At 38.9% G+C, this 24,617-nt stretch overlaps 1 protein-coding gene across 1 annotated transcript in view; it reads left to right on the forward strand.

Annotated features, from left to right (window-relative positions):
• LOC108665177 (rho GTPase-activating protein 7) overlaps positions 1-24,617 on the forward strand; it is a 63,144-nt gene that overhangs the window by 32,546 nt on the left and 5,981 nt on the right. The window contains exons 2-13 of the mRNA XM_018151905.2: positions 9,959-10,030; positions 14,526-14,668; positions 15,108-15,207; positions 18,302-18,468; positions 18,946-19,104; positions 19,441-19,680; positions 20,469-20,622; positions 21,146-21,283; positions 22,481-22,619; positions 22,823-22,957; positions 23,306-23,522; positions 23,991-24,186. Coding sequence (XP_018007394.1) covers positions 9,959-10,030; positions 14,526-14,668; positions 15,108-15,207; positions 18,302-18,468; positions 18,946-19,104; positions 19,441-19,680; positions 20,469-20,622; positions 21,146-21,283; positions 22,481-22,619; positions 22,823-22,957; positions 23,306-23,522; positions 23,991-24,186 — 1,860 coding nt within the window. The remainder of the gene's footprint in view (positions 1-9,958; positions 10,031-14,525; positions 14,669-15,107; positions 15,208-18,301; positions 18,469-18,945; positions 19,105-19,440; positions 19,681-20,468; positions 20,623-21,145; positions 21,284-22,480; positions 22,620-22,822; positions 22,958-23,305; positions 23,523-23,990; positions 24,187-24,617) is intronic.

Raw genomic sequence — 24,617 nt, forward strand, 5'->3', positions numbered from 1 at the left:
ATTACGCTATTCGCTCGTTTTCTGCACCCCTTTAAACTGTTAGGTATCAGTACAAGTAATCAAGATACGAGGCCTTATACTGAGTGAGTTCATCACGCTTTCCCCTGAACAGTTCGTCGGCATTTTATCTTGCAGTCTAATGTAAGACAAGTTTGATAAACTCGAAGAAAACAAGCTTCTTGAGATAGTCTGCATAATTTGAAACCTATATTTATAAGCGACTTTCAAGTACTACTAATGAACTTTTTTCATTTTAACGTTTACTTGAGGTCAACTTTATAACCAGTATATTATCTGTACTGTAAATTGATAATTAAATTTCGCTGATAGATCTCAGATTTTTTTTCAACTTGGTTAATCGCTGATAAAGCTAAGTAGTCTTTATTATCCTATTGCATGATATTATTTGATAATCTTCATCATCTCCAATTGAGGAGGCACATCCTGGTGACATCTTGGTTGATAGGTATAGTGATGGACATGGCTGAGGCGAAAACAATTTAGTGAGTCGTTACATGATGAGCTGACCGTCACATGATGAGCTGACCGTCACATGATGAGCTAGCCATCAGTACATGTGCGGTGCACTGGGCAGTGCATCAGTAAGTGCGGTCAGTGCAGATAGCTAGTGCACCCTGTTGCTACTGAGAAGTACCGTTGCAGTTATAATGCACGACTAAACTATCCATATATTCAGCGTCGTTGGTGATTCAAATCTTGGTAATCTTGGTACTTGTTTGGGACATAGCAGTCCCAGGCCACGATGGATCGCCGCTTCTGAATATCGTTCATCCGCCCTCATTTGGGCCACCTGATGCACGATGCTGTTGCTTGCTTCTCGCCGCTGGTAGTGTTGCAGGGGAGGTCGATCTGGAATTGTGCACAGGAAAACGTCCAGTTGTTTCTTGAAGGTCTCTATTCAACAAGAAAATTTTTAAATTAGAACCATTGTTCAAATCCATTACCCGACCTGGTTCGATGCACCGCCATCAATTAATCGAGTCCTCACTTGACGACTCGCGCCGTCATCTCCTTACAATGACGGCGTCTATTGTGAAAAATGAGAGCTTTGGCGGCGCCCACGCATACGCCCTTCTGGGGCCGGGGGGCATACCTGCACTGCGTGATCTCTGCGTGTGAGGCATTGTGCTCTACCCGCACTGCGTGATCTCTGCGTGTGAGGCGTTGTGCTCTACCCGCACTGTGTGATCTCTGCGTGTGAGGCGTTGTGCTCTACCCGCACTGCGTGATCTCTGCGTGTGGGGCGTTGTGTTCTACCCGCACTGCGTGATCTCTGCGTGTGAGGCGTTGTGCTCTACCCGCACGGCGTGGGGGGAGTTGTAGTGGGCGGTGCGAATGAACCTTTTATTGTCCGTAAAATGAGAAATTCAGGTAAGTACAAGAACATATATAGTTTATCACATATGCATTAATGTATAATTTATGTATTTAATTACACAACCCCTCTGCGCAATCAATGTGTCAATGACACGTGATTTAATTAATTATAATAAATTTAATTCTAAAGTTACCAACAATTTTATGAGTATTCTTTTTTTGTAGCTAAGATGTAGCACTGCACAAATATTTCTTCACAGACATGGCTTTCTGTCATATTTAACTTCTTCCAATGAGAATTATGACATATGTGATAAGCTCTCATAATTTGTTAGCGAAGGTTGAAGTCGGCGATCAAAGAATTAATTAGAATTAATGCAACATGCGACAATTCAATATTCCGTCTCCTTCCGCAGACATTATAGTGAATTGTAATGCATGGAATGGCTCAATGATCCCCAAATATAGAAACTTGTATTGCCATCTTTGCCTTTTTGTCGCGTTGACTTTTGCCTCAATAAACATAGCCTGTGACCGTAATTTTTATCTTCGATATGGAAAGCCTTGGGCAAACAGCCTAGCCCTATACCCCGGCGCGCTCGGCAAACACCCTTTCTCTGGAAACTCTTCAGGGCTCAAGCATGTTTGATCGCCTGCTGCTTGATAGAGAGGCATATATACTGCCTACCCGCCGAAACTTAATTCCGTTTTTTTTTTTCATATAAAAACCTTAGTTTCAAATTCACAATTTAAATTTGCGTGAAAATGAGAATACTGCCGTGTGAATTGGAAGGCGGCAAATCAATGTCATTCGAATAAATCCGGGATTATATGTCTACACGAATATAACGCGAACTGTATACACCCCATGCGGATGAATGATTGCAAAATGTGCTCTTATTATACAGATGTGGGAATTCGATTAGATGAAATTCCAGTTTGACCACGGCAATCATGCATAATGGAAATCAATTGTTCCGGTTTTTAAGTCTGTTTATTAAATACATTTATTTTTGTTCGACTGGAGGAAAATTTGTAATATTTTTTTATTTTACTTTGTCGACTTGTGTGAATATTTTGAAATTCAAAACCTCAAATTGCCATAAAAAATTAGTCAACGTTAATTGAGAAGGAGCTCAAACTAATTTGCAAACGAACCACGTTGCCGGGAGTGTTTCTCTTTGGTCTCATGCCCTCCCGCAACGCTGCTCTCAGTCCTCGTAGAAGCTCGCCCGCCCTGTAAAAAAAATCACTGTTGGTGTCAGATGGCTACAGTGACTGGCCTGTAGAAGACAGCCAAAGCTCATATGATTCTGAGATACTTGCAATATTGTGGTCATAAATTAGTTTTCGTTTACCTCTAATGAAAATAACAGTTATTTATATGCTCTAATTTCATTTACTATTGGTTGGATGGTCATGCTTTCAACGTTCACCTTATTCACGCACCCATTTCTGGCGTCCAGTTGCTGTGAGAGACTGCCACATTGTCAGGTGCACTCGATTGGTCAGCGACCGTCCCTGCAAGATGGTAGGCAAATAAAACTCACTTAGCGACAGACTCACTTGCTTGCATATATGATTACTTAGGGTTTTGCTTAGTTATAGTAACATATGGGTACAGAGTTATCATAAAAGATTCATGGGATGTGTTAATCGTCCTCATAAAAATGAAATTATTGCCCCTAAAGCTGCTCTATGGGGGCTAAGCTTATACGCATAAGGATCGGTCGTCTATATAGGAAGGCGAACTTCATGGGTCAGCGACCCACGATTCCAGATATGATATGCAAATGTCCTCTCGGCCATTGTCTCGTATTTTCGTTCGACTAGATAATGGTGACGCTAATGGATAACGAACCATTAGACTAATTGGTGCTAGAACCACGTCACTATTCCTTCGTTGTATGAGTGTTCAGGTAAATACTCTTGAGTGTACATGGGAGTGGTGGTCTTTGATTTTATTGCTCCATCAATGCTTGGATTAACCGATAGGCTTTATTTTATTGCTGACATTTTCTGCTAAAGAAACTATTACAGTGAACGAACTTCACACCAGATTTATCAACTGGAGTTTAAGGCGGAGTGCAGAATCGATTGAAAAGCGTACATGCTCTCGGCGCTGCGATTGGAGACAGATTAGCAGGTATCGCTCGCATACATAAATAGATTTGAAATGATCATATCGAGTGAATAAGATATTTCATGTTGTATGATCGACTAGTAAATGAACTAGTTGGTGATGAAACTTGGGGGATCTTCAGGTTAAGGATGGGTGAAGCGATGGGTGGAGGTAGAAGCTTGGCAGTTTGGTAACCATAACGTTCTTATATAGGGACGGTAACATGGTTGGTAACGAGTTTTCAGATCCTTTGCGATAGTTAATGACGAAAATAGCAATATATTATCGAGTTTGAAAAAAAGGTAATTTAGATAACAATAACAGCTTCTGATGAGAACCAAATCTGCCCTGTAAATTGGTAGCCGCTAACCTAGGGTCTACTGTGTAGTCAAAGGGCCGTGTAGAAAGATGGCAGCTATTTGTTAAATATGCTCAATAAGGCTATGAACGTAATCGTCTCGGGTTCGTATATTAATTGTCTTGTAATCATCTATGTCCCACACTTCAAGTAAACTGCAATAAAAGTTTACAAAATATCTCAGGGGCGATTGTGTGTGAGATAATCCTCAACTGAGGACAGTTTTTGGTCTAATGTATGAATACAATTGTGGATGTGGTAATTTAGGATGCCTAGGCTCATTAATTCGTTAAAGTCGCATCAACTTGTAGCGCGGGCGGCAGCAAGTTCTGGCGACTTACTGCGCCTATAAAATCGGACTTTTGCTAACTCCAATAAAGTGACGATGTCGCTATACGTCCTGTAAGCGGCATCATTTTTTAAAGTTGTAATGCGATTAAATAAGTCATACTGTGTGGATATTGCAGTGCGTAAGCAAAAAATACCATATTCTTATTCTATTACTTTTTTTTAAAAACGTGACAATTATTTTATTGACAGGGTTTGATACAAAACCATAAGTATTAATTCTCGCAAAAAAGTTCGTTGCGTAATCAAGATTGAAGACATCACAATTGTCATGTACTTAGCGTTGGATTAAATTTTCTACTGCATTGCTCATGACGTCCATGTCATTCAGGTGGAGGTAACGAGATAGGCAGGCAAGAGTTTCGTAATGAACTTACAGAGTTCGTAATAATAACTCATCAACTGCGGGCGTGCCCCGTGCAACATATACGATAGTAAGAATAACAAGAACAGCGAGCGCACTGCATGCCTGCCAAACAGACGGTCGTTTAACAGAGGTAACAGCTGATCGACTTATAGGTAACAGTTTAGGTAACATTTGTGTTGCTAGTTGTACTTACTTCGTGGTAGCCAGGTTGGTGACTCCTCAAAGTTTTCTGGTGACGAGAAAAACTAGAAAAAATAACAAAGCCAAATAACTAACTTCTTAATACTTCGAGTTTCTTTAATTTTAAGTAGGTACGGATATGCGATTCAATTCCGAGTTAACAATTCTTCCAAAAAATTTGATTCCAACAGGAAATTCCAAAATTTCCTGTTGTAATTTTTTCATTATCTTGTATTATTGCTTGTTTCTCTCCATTCTTAAGCATATACATTTTCTTTATCGCAAAATCGAGGTCGTAATTTTTAATTTCTCTTATATATCTGTACTTAAAGTTATATATTAACCAGTCCTTAACAGCTGCTTGTTTGACGCCGTCACACTCGAGCGCAGGTGCTCTGCTCTCACTTTTAGTTGAAAGTGTACGTAAGATATTTTATTCTCACGGCAACAAAGACATACTGTGTGAACGCGTGGGAAACTTCAGTTCTTAGCATGAGTGTCGTTGAAAAAAACCATCCGAAAGTTAATCAATGCCTAACAATTCTGCGCTTATTTCCTCAGCATTCAGTTTGGTGAGCTGGTTCCTCTGCTAGATAAGAAAATTTCTAAAGCTGTAAGTTCTCGGAGCTTTTTTATTTAAATGAAATCCGTACATTCTTCCATAATTCAATCAGCTGGATAACGATAGCCTATTATAAGGTAAGCATTTTTATGCATGACCTATCAAGTTGAAGTATATCACAGAGCGCTGCTGCTCTTCTGTATCAATAATATTCGATATTTTTTCATTGTATCAGTAATTAGCATTGTCCTGATTACGTGTCAGATTGAAGTCGGTTGCAGCTTCTCGGCTACACAAACAGAAAAATGAGCGAGTCTGGTTCTTTCATTTGAATGAACCCGATTAATTTGTTCCGAGATCTTTCACATTAATTTGATGTATCCTACATGAGCACCACAAAATTACAAAGTGTTCACTTTACAATGTACTGTGCACGTTGTGTTTTGGCACGTGTCCAATGAAAACGAATCAGTCTAATGGAGTCGAATGGAATCAAGAGAGCCGTGAGTATCATCATCAGTTAGTACGCTCTTGGCTCTTGCATTATAATGCAATCTTCAATCAAAGCTTCATAACACGAAATGAAATTGCATAAATTAGTTTTTTTTCGTGAAATAATATGTCAATCCCCTCCTTCTTCTGAATCATGCACATCGTCACATTTACGTACTCACAGTGCTCACTGGCTCACTGACAGCGCGATGACGCTGTGATGTACGCCCCATTACCCAAAAATACTTCAAATGACAAGAATGTGCTTCTGAAATTATCCTAAACGCCTCACAATCGTGAAATGTGCCCCGCACGCAGCGTGCATGCCTTACATCAACCTTCTGTGGTGGTTGCATGACGTGTAAGAAGATACGTTCGCAGCCAGGCGCCGTGACAGCGTCTTGGTGTCGCGCAACTTGGCTGCTGGCAGCGCCTGCCGCTAGATCATATGAATAAGCAATTTCCTATGTGAACATCAACTGGAATTTTCTTCTTGAATGTTGAGATGATTATAACACGTATATGTTTATTTGCAATGGAAGCCTGAAAGAGTAGCTAAGTGTCTTATAATTTATAATTAGAACACATCAGTCGTCTACTTTACTATGACATTGTTCCAACATTTTCGTTATCTTCCGGATCACGCACGAAAAAGTATGGATTTCTTACGTAGGTACTGTCCAAAAAATGCATTGATGTCTTCATACTTGGGTTTGCGAAAACTTTGTACCTCATGTCTGCTTGCCATTAATTTCGTACGTAGCATCACGAACGTTCGGCGGCCCATGAATAATGTGCATTATTCGGACAGTGTCATGGATAGTAGACGTCCTGTGTTTGTGGGTTCGGTAGTCGTCCCAAGTCCGTTTGAGCCGTTTTCGATCGTAGGGTCACAATAATAGTTCCTTGTCTGTTCGCGCCGTTTTTATGTACCCTAGTGTCACGAACACTAGGCGTTCTGAGTCTGTTTGTTCAGATTTACGTAGGTTGTGTCACGAACACTAGGCGTCCCGTGTCTGTTTGTTCAGATTTCGCCCTAAATTGGCGGTGGCTGGATATGGTCGTGAGTTGGTGGGAAGCTGAGGCGTGTTGACGGAGTTGTGAGAAGAGTCCCGCCTTTATTAATGTTTAGGTATTGTGTATGTATGCTTTTTACTTAGTTTTGGGCAGGCCAGACATCAGTAGACATAAACTCGTAATAGTAATATTGTACGATCTTCGTTCAATCCTTGGCCTTCATGGAAACTTAGAATAATGCGGATAACATGAGGAAAAAAAGCATCATTTAAAGAATATGGGACAAATGCCGATAGGTGTAACTATACTGTGCTAAGACTAGAGTTGGTTACAGAGGCCCCACCAGGCGAGTCTTAATTCCCCGTAATTTTATGGTATGATTCAGATCAGTGGCTATATGTGCATTTGTTAGTCGCACTCAAATACAGAACAACAAGCGTGCATGCGTGCGTGCGTTCATTCGTTCACTGTTCACTCCACCTTACGGTTGAAATTATATGAACAATTCTCCTAATTTTTCAAAAAACGTGACAATTATTTTATTGGCAGGGTTTGGTACATATACACGAAAAGAACCATCACAATAACACGTTAATTATGTGTCAACAATCAATCTTTAACATCTAGCAGCCGAGGTGTAGGCTGAAGCTTATCGCATAGGACGGCGTCGAAGGTATAAATGAATAGGGTTGCTTTGCAATAGGAAGTAAGCTGCTAGACTTATGACACATACGAAGTATTTGAAGGAACAGCGGTTGCGTACTCTAGTGCTCGTATGTAATATTGTGCTATTTCGGAAAGAATAACTACTTGGTATTTGGTTTCTTCATCTTTCTCCTCAAATGTTATATTCCATCATTAGCCTTTATATTTCACCTGAATTGAGGTGCGACTCCTTCTTTAGACTACGACGGCTTTTGAAAGGCATACATTTGTATTCTACCGCAGGTCTAATTTTTTGTGTAATTTATAACTTCGGACCCTAGTCCCTTCGAATTAAATTTATACGTATATGATTGCGATTTAGATAGTATTAGACTCCTTTAATCCGGCCGAACATATCCCAACCATACTTTGACCTCAACCGCCGTCGGCTTATCGGGATCAGAACGTCCTTGAACCTGATCTTTTCATGGTCTTTCTGAGTTATGGGCTTATGGCGTTCGTTTTAAATCGCCGGAATGTCCATAAATTGCCGCCTTGATCCTCTGCTCAGTCGAAGTTGTTTGGGATGAGGCGCAAAAACGCGGCAAGCGCTGAGAGAAAGTTACTTATTACTTTTTATAGATGTGCAAGGACATTTAGCTGCAATTTACGTTCTAGGTACATATTGCAGAGGTATTGTTTTTTACATTTTCTTCGGTCTTCCTATTTATCTTAGGAATGTGTGTTTATGAGAGTGTGCGAGGCGTTATTCAGCACAGCTCCTTGTAATAGAAAAAAAGCGCAATTGTGTTCTTATGTACGTTTTAATAAAAACAATGAATGCTGTATGATATCATGATATCATCTGAACGCTCATGCACCTATTCACTTTCACCGTTGAAATTCCATTCAAATGTATAATATTAACTTGTCTCTGCCGCCTCGACAATTTTTCGTTTCCAGCAGAGTGTGAGCTCCTGGAATGGTGTTTGACAGAGTATTCCGCCTCTGGATTTGATTTTGCAACGCTCGTTATTTTTATGATGGTCGTAACTACGTGCTTGATTGGATCACTTATATAGTTGTAAATTAAGTTTTGCAAACGTGTTCTTTTCCTCACGATTAGTCATCGCACTGTTGCAAAATTTGAAAGGGCACTTGTAAATTACCGCCATCGAAAATGCACTTACCATTATTTCCATTTAAAATATCAGATAATGATGTTCAATATTTTAGTATCATATTGGCAATTGATAGTTTTCGACAGCAACAAAAGTGTACGTAATTTCTACGGAGCATGAATTAGTCAGGCTTCTGTGCGATGTGCATGGAGCGAAATTATTTGTGTCGAGACATGTCCCTCGGCAGTTAGGTCTAGAATTCAACTGTTGTACTACTCATTTGAAAATTTTAATTCGATGAAACATGTTTACATTTGGTTTGTTGACCCGTTATTGTGCCGAATTCATAGTGACATTTGTATAAGTTAATAAGACTGCGGAGGGAAATTATGTGGAGTGAGGTCTTAAATGAGGAAGAAATTGACAAATTATTTTTATCAAAGCAGTGAGTATTAATTTAATACGTTTGACTTGAGGGGAAACATCACTTGATTCCGCTTTATTTTGCGGATTGGTATCGTGTATACCGCTGCGGTTGAGTGAGCAGCGCAGCGTGAAGGATGCAGCTGCTCGTTGCTTTGAACTAATCGGAAGCCACTTGTGCCGCGGCTTTCTAAATGCCTCGCGAGTTGCGTCCTTCCGTCTCCAGAATACCCACTCTCTTTGTGTACCCAGTGACTGAACAATTACTTTCGGCTTTGTGCTTGTTTCCTAAGCTTTGCTATTTACGTACATGAGGTTTCTAGTTACCAAACGAACTAGAATGCTCATATATAATATCCGGTTCAACCAACTGCATGCCATCAAATGCGCATTAAGTATAAGTGTATGGCACACTTACGCATGCCAACATATGTCGGTTAGTACATGAGGAGTGACCACATAATTGTTTGTTCTTATATACGAGTGTACTGCTTTATTGTATGATCAGTCGGCGTTTTTATGTTATCTGTTGGTTGTATACCTTAAAATACACTTCTTGTGTATTTTTTTGTAATAAGCTTTGTTACTGCATTATTAGTACATCAGCCATCAGCGTATATGTGAAGTTCAAATTACACTTGCGCTACTTTTTCTGTTGAACGTACAGTAGAATTATCGGACACAATTGACCGTGTCCGCGAAAACTTCAAATTAATGTTCTTTTTCTGTATTTTCGTTAAAATTATAATGAGCTCTGACATATGCAATTGACTCTTATTTTATAAATATCGCACATTTTGCGATTAATCCGTATTATACTTCTCATTTTTAATTGACCGTTGCAGATTTTATATGCCGGCCGTTGCTTGAATTACGATCAACACATCACGGTATTTTCCCTGTTCTTTTTCTTACAGTCGTTAAATTGTTTGAGTGTCATCGCTGTGTTGACTACTCTTTAACGTTCTCCTCTCTATTCTTACAGAGCTGGAAGCGCTCGAGTGCTGCAAATGGCTGAGAGCGGCAGGCTTTCCTCAATACGTCCAGATGTACGAAGGTAATTACCCCGACATTCAGGAAATCAATAGCGAAATATCGGTTACGAAATTCGCATTTATGTTTCAATTTTCACTTTTGATTTAAGAATTTATGCAAAACTTTATACTTTATTTCACGAATGTTAAATGTTGCGTGGCAATTAAAAGCTAAATGTTGCCGACAATAATATTAGAAACAAGAAATTTGAGGAGAATTTTTCCTTCGTTCATATTTATTATCTCGGTTGCCATTGCCGGTTTTAGTGATAATAATTCTTTTCTACTGTATTTGCTCTCTGACTCTTGCTTTATCTTGCTCAACAAGTTTAGCTTGTTGACTATTATCGCAGTTTGAAGTTTAGTTATGTAGCAAAATCGTGATGATATTGATGATTTTTTTTTAGTCTTGACGAACTTGTTCTACCTATTTTTTGTCCCACGAGTTTCGGTAAATGATGGCTGAACGCACGCTGATTGTTGTTTCCCTTCTACAATCATGGTGGTTTGGATACACAACAAGCGCTCGATCGTGTTGTTGCTGGCTGCAGTAGGTGCACGGAACTGGCAGAAAATTTCGCACATTTTTCACGCCAAGTAGGAAGAAGCTGTGACAACGGCAAGAGTTGAACAATTCAATTATGTGCGTGACTTTCACATCCCCTTTGCGTGCAAATCACGCTGAGCCGTCCTTCGTGATCGATTTAATTGAGCTGATTTCGCTCTTATTGCGAAAAATATAAAATCCATATTTTCATATGTTACTGACTTTCGCGCTTTTCCATAGAAACTATACCTATGGAAGAGTTCATTAAATCTCTAAAATGTTAGTCAATTTTTCTTATTAACAATGTTTTCTTCATTGCAAGCCGGAAAATTTTTGTTTTATACTTTATTTTATCAGTTCTTAAGGTATTTGTCAACAATTGACTCTCGCACGCTCAGAACGACGAGTTGTTGCGCATACACGTTTTTTTTTGCATTTTCTAGTCATTCGCTACACTCGAAATAACACACTAAATTTATTCGATTAACATAAAATGTCCATCATTTATGTAACTGCAAGTTTTTTAAAACATATTTTACAATGTGGACTTTTGCTCACTGGTGAACTAAGGAAAAATTGTCCTTAAACCTCACTCAAGTCATTGGAAGTCGTACGCCATAGCCACCTGCACAGGATATGTGCAAACGTCGCTCGTCGCTGCGGTGTCGTGCTCTCCTTATCTTTCTGTCGTTTTTCCTCGCGTTTGCTATGTTGCCCGTCCTCCCCTCTACCTCCCCTGGACACCCTCTGCTGGGGCATTACGTGACTCTCGAACCGATCGAACGCTCGAACCGAACGCGTGACGGTGACTTGTGCGAGTCCTTGTTTAGAGTGTTTTTGTGATCAGGGTTTCGGTTCAGCTGCATTGGTGGTGTGGTTTGGTGTTGTTGTGATCAGGGTTTCGGTTCAGCTGCATTGGTGGTGTGGTTTGGTGTTGTTGTGATCAGGGTTTCGGTCCAGCTGCATTGGTGCACGGTGTGGTTTGGTGTTGTTGTGATCAAGAGTTTGGTCCAGCTGCATTGGTGGCGTGGTTTGGTGTTGTTGTGATCAAGGGTTCGATCCAGCTGCATTGGTGGTGTGGTTTGGTGTTGTTGTGATCAAGGGTTCGATCCAGCTGCATTGGTGGTGTGGTTTGTTGTTGTTGTGATCAAGAGTTTGGTCCAGCTGCATTGGTGGTGTGGTTTAGGACTTTATATGGTGGTATGATCTAGGACTCGATTCAGCTGCATTCGTAGTGTAGTTTGGGTATTATATAGTAGAGATTACGTTCATGTTTCCTTATTGGTGAGGATGAGATGCTGGCGTGCTGGTTATACAGGTTGGTGTATCCTCGAGTTTGACTCGCGGAGATGTAATTAATATCGGCTAATGAATGTTGAGCATCGCCCTGCAATAGTCTGCGTTAATGGATGCAGCAGAAAATTATTTACTTGTCTCCTGTAAGTTATTTAGAACTGATATTATGTACGTCCTTACATCAATCATGTAATGTAAAGCGGTAATCGGACCGTCTTCAGTAGACCTGCTCCAAGCAATCGCTGCACTCCTGCCATATATTAACTTCCGGTTGATACCGTGCGTTGTAGCCAATATACGAGGCCATGTTGACCGCGAGTTGTTTGACAACAAGTTTCCCCTTCTCGGTTTTCCGGTGTAATTTTATGGCCTTTTCTTTTTCTGCCAGGAACTTCTAGTTTAGTTCATTGCGTCATGAGTGAGATCCCCGATATGATGCGTTCTTCTTTCCTACTGTCACGTGCACAGTTCATTTGATTTTACGCTCTCACATTATTTGAGCTGATTTGAAGTCGGTGTTCTTCCATTTAATACTTCCTCGTAGTAGAATATTAAATTTACGCTCAATTGCGAGGTTGTAAATATGTCCAAACAAAAAATCTTGCTTTTTTCAAACAAGAAACTTCAAGGAAATATAACTTCTCCGTTGAACGTGGGCTTGAAAGGATCTTCCTCCGGCTAATATTACTTTAAATAGTTGGATGGTTTGGGATAACGGAATTTTCACAAATCAGTGATTATATCTCCGCGTACGCTTGATTTCAGCTGCTAGCTAGTTTTATTGTAAATATTGAAAGGAGTGTTTCGATCTAAGGTTGCCTTTTTGTGTCTAATTAACGCATGATAAACTTCTGTCGGATACAAAATTGTATCCGTTAAATTAAATATTGGTAAATTTGCCGATGGTTGTTCACTGGAATTATAGCATTCTTTGATCATTGCCGACATAGCCTATTTGTTATACGTTGTATACGATAATCCCTGCTTATAGAATTTGCTGAGAAGTCAAAATTGTGCGGAATTAAAGCAGAATTTTATTAACATATATATAGGGATTACGAAGTAAATATATTCACTCAGTAAAGATTATTTTTGCAGAAGGTAGCGTAAGCAATAGAATATGACTCAAGATTATGATAGTGACAACGTTTTGTTATTGAAATGGAACAATGCACATGATAGAATATCTACTTTATAGGATACAACATTGACTTTCCTCCATGCAGTGAAAGATCAACAATTCTAAGTAGCTCGGACTAAGTTGGAGATTCATTAGGCTTCGCCTGAGCCTTCTTTATAAGAGGGCTCGTATTAAAGTGGTCTGGAACAACGAATGGCATATAATATTCTGTGAAAATCCAATAAACAAAAAAATTTCAAGTATCATGAAAAGCATATCTACTATTTTCAGTTCCCATTAGATGTCCGCCATTGATTTAAACGCCTCAAAGTCTCTGTGATTAATTGGAGTGCATTCATGAATCTATTTATTCTATATCATTGGTCGTTATTTCCCTAAATTTTATGGGCATGTATTAAAATGTGTCTCTTTTGATTGACTGAAGTACCCCAAATAATAGTTTTTGCGCGTGCGAAATTTGTATGGAATTTTTTCTTTTTCGTATTCCGTTTTCTTAGTTCAGCGAAACGTTGCTGTTAAAAGCTGCACTGCTTGCAAAAAATTAGCGCTGTGTTAATAGAAACGGCGATAACGTCTCGAACATATATATTAATAAAATAATGCGCAAGCGGAGCTAACACGAAAGGCAATGTTCCGTGCTCAATGCCGGCGCTGTATTGGAAGAAGTGCGCGCAGCGGGGTAAATTCCTTCTCAAGAGTGGGCAGAGTCTTTTTGGAACCAATTAATTCCGTCTTCTCAATAACCCATGACAAGCAACATGGTGAAACGAGCATCGTGCCCCTGACATTGGGTGAGGATGATGAAGCTACTTAGCATTGTTTGAATGATAATTACACACTATTGCCACCTGAAATCATATTGCTGCTGAATCTGTTCATTGTACTTTCGATACTTCTTTCTGATTTTTCGAAACCTCGATACCTTTCGATACTCTCATTGTACTCGAGATACCTTCGCATAACCTTAATGTCGTGTTGTGACCCGAATACTCGGTAGCCTTTGGAAAACGTTCCCATGGAGAACGTCTATGAATAAGCTATTGCTTTAATGCCATCGTCAGACTGATGCGTCAATAGTTAGCTTAATGACGATCTTTGCGCGATGTGTTGTTGTTGTTGTTTATTGGCGTTATATCTTTATCGATGTTTCGGGCTTTGTTCTAACAATATCTCGATCTTCGCTTGCTGTTATTAATTATTGTGGTAGCGCAAATATGTTGAATCGAAAGGTCTCCTCAAGCTTGGGGGAGAAGGTTTCCTTTGCAACTTATCTCTGCTCCTCATCCTGTGCACCTCGTTGTTGCGCAGTTTATTCTTGCAAAAGATATTTTACTCAATGTTAGTTAGGTAAAGCAACTAATTCATTAGAAAATATTCGTTTCCTATGCATCTGAAACATTTTTCTTATTGTATTTTTCCTCGAGCTGACACAAAGACTTGTCTACAGCAGAGAGCGTTCTCAAGAAGAAAAGCACTTCTCAAAACTGGCTAATTTTTTTAATATATCGAATTAATACATTAGTTTTTTGCGCAGGCATGGAGTTTCCAGTGGACGTGGAAGGAGCACGTCGCGATCACAGTTTCTTGAGCGAAGGCGAGCTGAACGCCTTCACCAAACGTATCGTCACCCTCAACAAGTGTGCCAGGGTGCGCTTCGATCACAGCACCGTTAAAAAGGTGAATCTCGTCTCCGTGCTGGCACTGTTAGCAGACTCTTCGAACGATGCAATACTCTATACGCAGTAATTTGATGATCTTGTTTCGACCGCCATATTCTTTTCTCTCGATAATTTGAAAGTTGACAGAATGCAGATTATTACTTTCAAACATGACTGCTTTACCTCACGGGCGTTCGTGATTCAATTTAGTGCTGGTCTTGTTAGTAAAATGTTTATCAGATGAATTTATTTTGCGCTGTCTCATATCATTGAAAACCCAGCCTTCTGACCATTCTTTTTCTCTGACTCCTCTTAAAATAGATATATTTTTATAGTTAATTTATTTGAGAAACTAGACATTTTGGTAATTCATTATATTGGAATATATATTTCTATAGTTAATTTATTTAAGAAACTAGACATCGTGGTAATTTTCTCTTGATGTTTGGCTCCTCGAGGACGATGACTCAGACGACGAAGAGCAGCAGTGCGCGCTGAGCAGCAACTGGCACTTCGAGCGCAACTCCAGACGTTGGTCACGAGTGGGCGCTGAACCCGGTCAGTAATCATTTACATTCATCATAATCTATTATCTCGTTTTCCGAACAATTCGCTTTGTTTAAGATGTTGCATTTAATGAAAATTGCATCAAAATTGTAGAACCGGTTAAATGAAATTGAACATTTATCTAAATCATCAAAATTAACTCGTATTATATCAACATTACCAAATACCAATCGTCCCAGCGCTTTACACAGACATTCAACAATAAAATTAGCCCACTTGCGATAAGTTTAAAATTGGAGTTTAACCACCATCGTTCATCTCGAGAGAACTGTTTAAGAAACAATGAGCTTCTTTTTTTATAATTTTTCGACATTCACTTTTCCCAGACTTTTGCATAATTCTCTGCAATCGACATTCGCTTCCAACAGGCACGCACTCAATACTGCATGCGCGTGCTGTGTTCCCATTTTGTTTTTTATTCAATTGTTTTTTTGCGAATAATGAACGACACAAGCCGCCTCACGTTTGCGAGAAAATAAATCATTGTTTCAATCACTTTTTGTTTCATTTGTGCGTCTAATTCAATTGTAGTCTCTCTGTATGTGATCCAAGTGCTACTGTTTCTATTGAAGGCAACGCCTAATTGAACTTTTCTTGTCAATGTGGTTTGTTCTAGGTTTTTTTTTTTTTTTTTTGTACCGCTCCTTAAGGCTATTTGGTAGTTTTTTTGGAGCATATTGTTTGGATTTCCTGTGGCCTTTCGATGGAAACAATCGAAATTGCATTTACAATGTGCCTTTAGCAGCCATGAAGTTTCTATATTTCAGTACGATTCCTTGTACCGGATTGAGTGCCATTGTTCTGAATAAATGTTATGTTTCCTTTTGTTTTAGGGAATCGGATTCGATCCTGATTATTTTCTTTTATTCTAAGGCCACGTGCGTGTTCAAAAATTAGTTCAAACATTTTTATTTCACTTATTCGAGGGTAACGTCCTGCATGACTCTAAAACATCTTTGATTTTGTATAAAAAGTTTATCTAGCTCTATGCTCATATTTGCATTTAAATTGCTCATGCTTTCACCTATTCAGCATCGAAAAAAAACACCTTAGAATATATTAAAGAAATTAAACAGTTCCATTTTCAGAAAATAAGTGGCGTTCGATACGCAATTAAGATCTACAATTATTATCTGAAATCAACTAAAGATGGATTTTATCGAGGTATCCCGGTAAGAGTGGATGAATGACCTCTTCCTCTACTCACATTTATATTTTACCGATATAGTGCTGTGTTGGTCACGTTGAGCCAATCATCCTTCGGCCAGAATCTATGTTTGCCAAGGTTTCCTATTTGGCGACAAACTATTCTGAAACAACACGCCTCAGGGATAAAGAGATAAGTTAATCGATAATGTACTGTTTACTTCCTGTAAACTAATTGATTATTGATTAATTCTTGAAGGAATTGTGATGCCCAACATAACATCCGAGTCTCAGGACGGTTCAGTCCTATTCCCCGTCGTCTGCTTGGCTCGTGACTAACTATCTTGTGACGAGCGCGGCAGTTGAGCGCGTGCCGTTGTTGAGGCAGGTTATGTGCCCTCGTGTGATGAAGACTTCCGACTCAGGGCCACTTCTATTAAAATTATTTAAAATTGCTCAACTGCTGGTCGGGGTGTTAAAGTTTTGAGACAGCCATTGTTCAACAGCTAAATATTGTGAAATGTTAATTAAACATGTGACAGCTATCAAACCTGAGGCTTAACACATACGTCAGAAGTCCTCTAAGTCATAGTTTGAATGTAGGCGTAGACAAATTTTTATCATTTTTGTAAAGCGTTTGGTGTGCATTAATTTAGAAAATCTGTGACACTCTATCGCTCGACACAAGTATGAGATATATGTCTGAATCAAGCTGTTGGATAAATCTACAGGATATTAACCGAATTACGACATTCCAATGTCCAATGATTGTGTTCCATCATCCAATTTCAATCCCACGACCACTAAAGAATCCCACTTGTATTTAAAATATAAAATAACCAAGATCTGCTTGTATACATGCATCCAGTTCTAGAAACAAGCGTTGCAGTTTTGATTACTTCGGCCAAGTTTAGTGAAACGTCGTGCATACAATTATTATTAACCACTAATATAATTAATTAGTGTGATGAATGTCACTCACGTAAGAAATTGTATAATCTACTGATTAGACTTATTGTCTTCAGAACGGTTGCGTGGTTTCATTTCAATGATACTAGTTGTTACGTATTCAGTTTGAGCCCCAGCATTGATGCTTCATGAATGAATACTTAATGAAAATTACAAACTAATAAATATACTAAGACTGTGCCTAAAAGTGAACACTTGTTAGGTTAATTATTTGTGTAATGTTATCTACTCAATCGGTTTTGGGAAATATCAAGTTTCAGTTAAGCCTTTGAAGCAATCACCTTAAATAAAATACCTCTCCGTGACGTTGCTAAACGACGTAAACGTAGACATGCTTCAAACTTCAATTGTTGTGAGCATTCGTGAGTACGGTATCTCGCTAGTCGCTTGTAACTCTTTTGTTTTGTTATCATGATAATACGATATAACGCATAATTATCATACGGGCACAAATTAAAAATGCAACGACTACATTTCATTTAAATGTGGGAGTAAATTTACTTTTATTTTTGCTAAAGTTCTTACTTACAATCCTGCCAAAAATATCCCACAGTCGACGATCTGTGCAACATTTTTTCAGTAAGATTTTAAGAACTAAAATGATTTGACCAGCTTTTAGTCATATTAATTTTATTTAGCGCTTGCGTGGCCCTTGCTATTTATCTCTTTAAACTTCCATACCATCTTGAATGTTGCTTGTGACTTTGATGACTCCACTATTATTCAAAAATTGAAATGATGATATTCCTTTGTCGCTGTCGTTGCGGTTCCAAACTTGTTCTATCCATTACATAATAATTGTGATGTCGGTCTCGCTTGTTTCATTGTATCGTCGAATATTTTTTTAAAATAATTTTAATAAAAGATCATAGTTATGGTAGTTCACAAGTAATCAACGACGAAGTCCTTGATTGGTAAATCAACATTTATTTTGTCACTCATTTTCTCATCAAGTGTGTGTGATTTACAGAAAGCAGAATGCTGGACGTAGCAGCACCTCCCTTCAAGCGCTCGGGCTCTGAGCGTATCAAGGACAGGGCCAAAGAGCTGCTCAGGAGAGTCGAGTCTATGAACACGCGCAGAAAGAAACGACCTGCGCGGGATGGCAAGCTGCGCATGCGCGTTGGTGCACCTATTGTGAGTCTTATTTTAATATTGACGAGCTGGTTAGCCTGGCGCTTGGCCTCGGTAATACGTGTTATTATTGAATCTTGCTATACGGCGGAGTTCGAAAAATAATCATAACGCTATTGTTTGTTAACTAAAGAATGAATCGTTCAAACGTAGCTCACAGAACTCTCGTTTGATTCTCGTTTCAAAATGGGAACAAATTTGATCTATATCAAAATAAATTTTGATACTCCAATTCCAAAACCTAATTTATTTTTCAATCCAATTTTTTCCTCCGCTTTTTATAATACCTCACTGTTCTACCACCATGAATAAATTTTCAGGTCCAGGTAATATCTCAACACGGTAAGTATCTTTGATACGTGCTGGTTGATTAGTGAGTTTCTTGAGGTTAAGGTAAGTATCATAGATACGTGTTCGTTTATTAGTTAGTCTCCTGAGGTTAATCTCTTTATTGGGAAGTGACTGTAGATATTTGTGCAGATAAGCGACCCTGCAGCTATGGAGAGCCGCGTCGCAGGTCTTGCGTGCGTGGACCTGCCCAGGCAGGACGCGGGCGACGATGTCGCTTCATCCCTACGCGATGCCCACGTGGCTCCTCGACATCGCAGCCTCTCCAGACATGCTCACTCTCAGGGCGAAGTGAGCAATCAATCTCAAAATATATTTAATCGACGAAATTATTACAGGCAGTAGAGCAGTGTTATACTATCAGTCGATTTGTTCTCTGTTGTTATAGCAAGAAATTTTGTTGGGCTTAATGAAAAAGTAAGGAAATTGTTAATAAAACGCGTGCTCTGGTCTTCAATCAAACCTGCATAAATATGTACTTTGTTCTGTTTACTTCCCATGCTACTTCCGGGTTGTGACGGTTAGGCTAAAATGGTCACCGATTCTTGATATATCGAGCGGAGTCGTGAGCGTAAGCGCAGTATTCTCATGAAACGGTAATTTAGAACTAAACTGTTTGTGTTACAGGATTCCTCTTCATTGACATCGGACCAATCACAAAACTCTACTCCACTTTTCCGTTCACGGCGCCGTAAAAAGTTTTTGCCAAGCCACGACGAAACGAGTGGTCACGGTAACCTGAGTGACGTGAGTGGCAAGAGTGGCGGTCACGACGGCAGCTCCAGGAGTGGCGAGAGTGGTACTGCGTTCAGCGACTCTGAGTGCTCGTTGCCGACCAACAGAAGTGGTGACCACAGGCTTACGCAGGTCTTTACGAAACGTTTTCCCTGGCTTTTTAATTTATGTAATATAGTACTTCTTTTAATATGTAAATGATATATTATATATGTGTAGCCGTAATAACATCAAGAGTGCTGAGTGATATTCTTATGAGTGGATATATTCGTCTTGGTTAAAAATGGTCTGTAAAATTTTCTCCCGCGATCGTTTGAACGGGCCGGTTTTATTATATACCTTGTATGTGTTCCCTGATTAGTTGCTGTATTTGTTTATATAGTTTGTATTTAAAAAAAGCCAGTATGATGTCGGAATTGACGTGATCAAAGTAATTCACCATTATTCATCGTCACAGCATATGTCCCCGAATAAAAAGTTTTCCTTCACAGCAGTACATATTAGAAGTATTGAAAATCTGTTATAATATCTCTGCGAGTTGCAATTTCCTCCAGCGAAAGTCATTTTGTACAGTGTAACGAATGTTAACTCCTCCAATTCTTGGTAATGAAGAGTTCTTACCACTGCTGATCTAGTAACTTACAGTTCATTCAAAATAATATTCTCATCGAAATTATTAAGTATCTCGTACGATAATTGCACTTAAAGTGGGATGCGGGCTAGAGTCTGTATAGTGATAACTAACTTGTTGTTGTTGTCTGCAGGATCTTATGATGATTGCACTTGAAATGGGATGTGGGCTAGAGTCTGTATAGTGATAACTAACTTGTTGTTGTCTGCAGGATCTTATGATGATTGCACTTGAAATGGGATGCGGGCTAGAGTCTGTATAGTGATAACTAACTTGTTGTTGTCTGCAGGATCAGAACAAGCTGCGAGCTCAGCTGTCAGCTGAAGGTGCCCTAGAGAGCAGACAGGAGCATCTGCCTCTCCAGCACTCCAGTTCTATCAACGTCCCGTTTGGGCTGGCTAACCCTCCGCCCACCAAACAACAAATGCTCATCAATAATAGAAGTTAGATTTTACTGTCACAGTTATCAAGTAACTTATAGTTTCATGTAAAATTACCTAAATGCAGTATTTTTCTGTGCCATATTTGTTAACTCATTTATAAAAAGATACAATGATTCAAATTATTCATCAAAAAATCTGATATTCTGAAGTGCAGACGTTTATTAAATGGTTCTTGGATTCCTTTATATAGTTACATACATTTATTTAAGCTACCTATTTAGGACTATGAAGCTACTGCCCATCGAAACCTATAAATGATTACTCATCTGGTTGCACTTGACGCTAAAAATGGTAAAATTTTAGTATTTCAAAAATAATTTAAACAATATGAACAATCTTTGAAAATAATTCCTGTAAACCGTGAGTTCCGGCTGTTGTTGCTTTTTTAAAGTTCCTTCAATTCCGAGCAGAATAAACGAAACATGCCGAAATGATTTTAGTTTCGATTAATTGATTTTTAATCTGTTGCATGTACATTTGTTGGTAACATTAAAGGCTTAATGAAGGCAAATGATTTCATCAGACAAGAGCATGAGCTGCTCGCCGCTGCCTCCAGCGAGCTCTGGGGACGAAGAGCGTCATTCCATATACGACAACGTGCCCATCATCATCTGCAATAAGAGCTACCATGAATACCAGCCTGACGTCACCATGCACTCAGGTATATATACGCAAGTTTGACAACTTTTTTATTTAATGAACAACAATTCACTGAAGAATGTGCACCACATTAAACCAAATTGTTTTTTGAAAAATTGTTAAGATCATTAATTTTTTGGCCATGGTGGTATTTATCCTGATGTTTATCTTAGTTATATTGCTGCTTTCGATGTCACATTATTTCTTAATTTTTAAGGGGAGCGTCTAGGGTAAAATTTATCTCGGCTATTCACAGACGGATCACTCTGAAACTTGGTACATATATGTAGAACAGAATTCTAAGACATTTTTGTTCGTGTGAATTTTTCGAAAAAATGAAAGAAAACGTGAAATTCTTAGAAAACGGCCAAAAAAGGGGGTACTGTAGAAATCTATCTCCTCCTAGGATTTCCAAGCTACAACATCGAGACACGTATCATTCGATGCGTAAAGACCATATCTACAAACGTCACTTAGCGGTTTTTTGGATTTCTCATTTTTGTGGGTGTGGGAGCATTTTTTCCGATATTTTTCGAAATTTTTCGATTTTACCCCCGCCCTCCCCCACTTTTTGCAAAATAAAATCCGAATAATAACGAAATTGGAAAAACGACAAAGTGAAGTTTGTAGATCTTTCATTTTCTAATCGAATGGTATATGTCTCATTGATGTAGCTTAAAAACTCTAGGAGGAGATAGGTTTGCAGTGACAATAAGTTAACTTTTCAGTAGAGCCCGTCAAAGTCCCGCGCGCATCAGAATAGGCACTCAATGTAGCAAGGATACGAAACTAAACGTTACTGGAGCTTGATTCAAGTCAAGGATGGTGGGAGCGACTGCATGCACACCTCCTCATACGACGCCAGGCGGGTAACTAAGATGCACTTCAAGCAGACACTCTATTTAAAGTGCTCGCAGCGAATTTCCTCCCATTCAATTTGTTAAAGAACTACCCCACCCCCCTCCCTTTCATGATCTGTCGTGAACGCATAAATAAACGTACAGATATGGCAGTGGTACCGTTGGATAGGGCAGAATGTCAGCTTTAAAATGAGTATAAAAACCGAAAAAGTGAAAATTTTCAATTTTAGGGTAGACGCTCCCCTTAAACCTTAAATTGTCATAAATATGATTAATTTTTTAATTTTATGAATGTGTGAAAATTTTGCTTCTGTGTTATGAAATGATAGGGTACCGTACTCATTTTTGATATTTCTCAGGTTTGAAAAGTGCAAGAGAAGGTTCAGGCAGCAGCGAGGGCTTCCCTGCTGACAGTCGCGACTCTCTCTCACCGGCCGACCACGAGCTTGCCTTCGTCGTCTCCGCGGCACAGCATCTCGACGTGCTGCAACCCAAGAGGCGAGTCATATCAATCATTGTCTCTAATTTGTATCTCTGACAAACGTATGATAACTTATGTATTACTTCAACGCCATTTGATCCTGGAACTAAAAACTTTTAAAATCAAACTCAATTAATTAGCCCGCTTAAGTTTGCGTTGCTTATATTTCATTTACTTTAAAATTATAATATTTAGTTTAACGCTGGTTGCTATTCAGCAGAAGAAACACTGTGGACCGTTGGCACAGCTTCAACAGCGGCAGCCGACGTTCGACATACTCCTGCGACAAGGGCATGCCCATCTCGCACTTTAGTGCCGGACAACTGCTCATACTTAAGAAACGAGCCTTGTTGAGGTAATGTTTGCAGATCAGCATAAATATTATTGAAATATATCTTTTGCTAATGAATTACCAAATTTCTGAAAAAATATTCTTGAATCGAAAGCTTCAGTTTAGTATCACTGTTATCAAATCAAAATTATACTTTACTCTATTTAAATCTAATAATTAGAAGGAAACTCACAAGACCATTTTCTATAATGGTCGACACGATGGAATTAAAAGACACTTATATTGCCACAAGTTGTTAGTCGATTACTTTTGAGGAATTTGACCGGATATCTATTTTCATGCCTATGATAATTTCATGTCATCATTTGTTTCTGCAATAATTTCTGTATACTACTTTATCTGCACGGGCAGGTTGACTGCCCTCATGGAACACCACTGCCCCTCTCGTCCGTCATGGAACTGGGAGCTTCCCAAGTTCATGTTAAAGAGGCTCAGGCCTTCCGACGCCAAGACTTCTCCTGCAGTCTTCGGTGTGAGCCTTCACGTCACTCAACGTAAAACGGGCTACCCGCTGCCGCCGGTCATCATGGAAGCTCTCAGCTACCTGCACAAGTCATGTTCTGACCAGGTATGCTCAATTGAATGTTCAAATTATTATAATGGTATACGCATGATACGCGATCATTTTAAACTATGTATCTTATCAAAAGAATCATTCGTAAACAATATATGTCACAAAAAATAAATGGTTACATTCTTCTCGTATTTTCGAAATTTTCGGCACTAGCAAATATGAAATACGCATTTGTGTTGAAAAGTTGTCACTATTTCCGGAACTTGAACAATTGCCAGACTATATCCACATTTCTTCCGTAAACTGTGTTGAATTTTTTTTGAAATTATCGGAACTGGAAAACTTGATGAAAAGATAACAAAATAGTCACGATGCACCGTATTAAAATAATGAAATTCAACAAGTTACTGCAATAATTATATAATTTAAATGCTTACAAGAGTTTAATTTCCGATATAATTTTCTTATTTAAACAAATATTGACTAGGAACTACATTTTTAACAAGAAAGTAATATTTACAGGTGGGACTTTTCCGCAAACCCGGCGTGCGCTCCCGTATACAAAAACTTAGAGAGCTAATTGACCAAGGGGAGACGGTGGACTTTACGACCTACGGTGCTTACGACGTCGCAGACATGGTCAAGACCTACTTCAGAGAGCTCCCTGAAGTTCTCCTCACCAACAAAATCTCTGAACTTTTCCTCGCTATTTTTCATTGTAAGTCGTGAATTGATTCGTCGAGCTCAGAATAACCAAAACGATTATTTTCATGAAAGATAAATGAATCAATAAAAGCAAATATGAAAATAAGTGGCGACAAAATTATCTAATTATTAAGAAGTTTGGTATAATGAATAAATAGAAATAAAAATTTTAAATACTGAATAATGAGCGGTAAAAAAGTTTTAAAAATATTCATTAATTTTTGAGTTTACATTTTTGGTGAGTGTTTTAACCCCAGATCTCCGAATTTTTGACCCAACTACTGTATATCGTCATTAAATCTGTTTGTGCATGGTTATCAGGTTATTATTTGTTACAGAACCAAGAAGACTAATGTGTGTTAGTTCAATAATTCTAAGACCTCGCATTGTGGTTACTTAGGACACTAGGTCACAACTGCTGGAATTTATGTCGTGGTAATTAAA

Source organism: Hyalella azteca, unplaced genomic scaffold, assembly GCF_000764305.2.
Source record: "Hyalella azteca isolate HAZT.00-mixed unplaced genomic scaffold, Hazt_2.0.2 contig9044, whole genome shotgun sequence".
NCBI classification, from domain to species: domain Eukaryota; kingdom Metazoa; phylum Arthropoda; class Malacostraca; order Amphipoda; family Hyalellidae; genus Hyalella; species Hyalella azteca.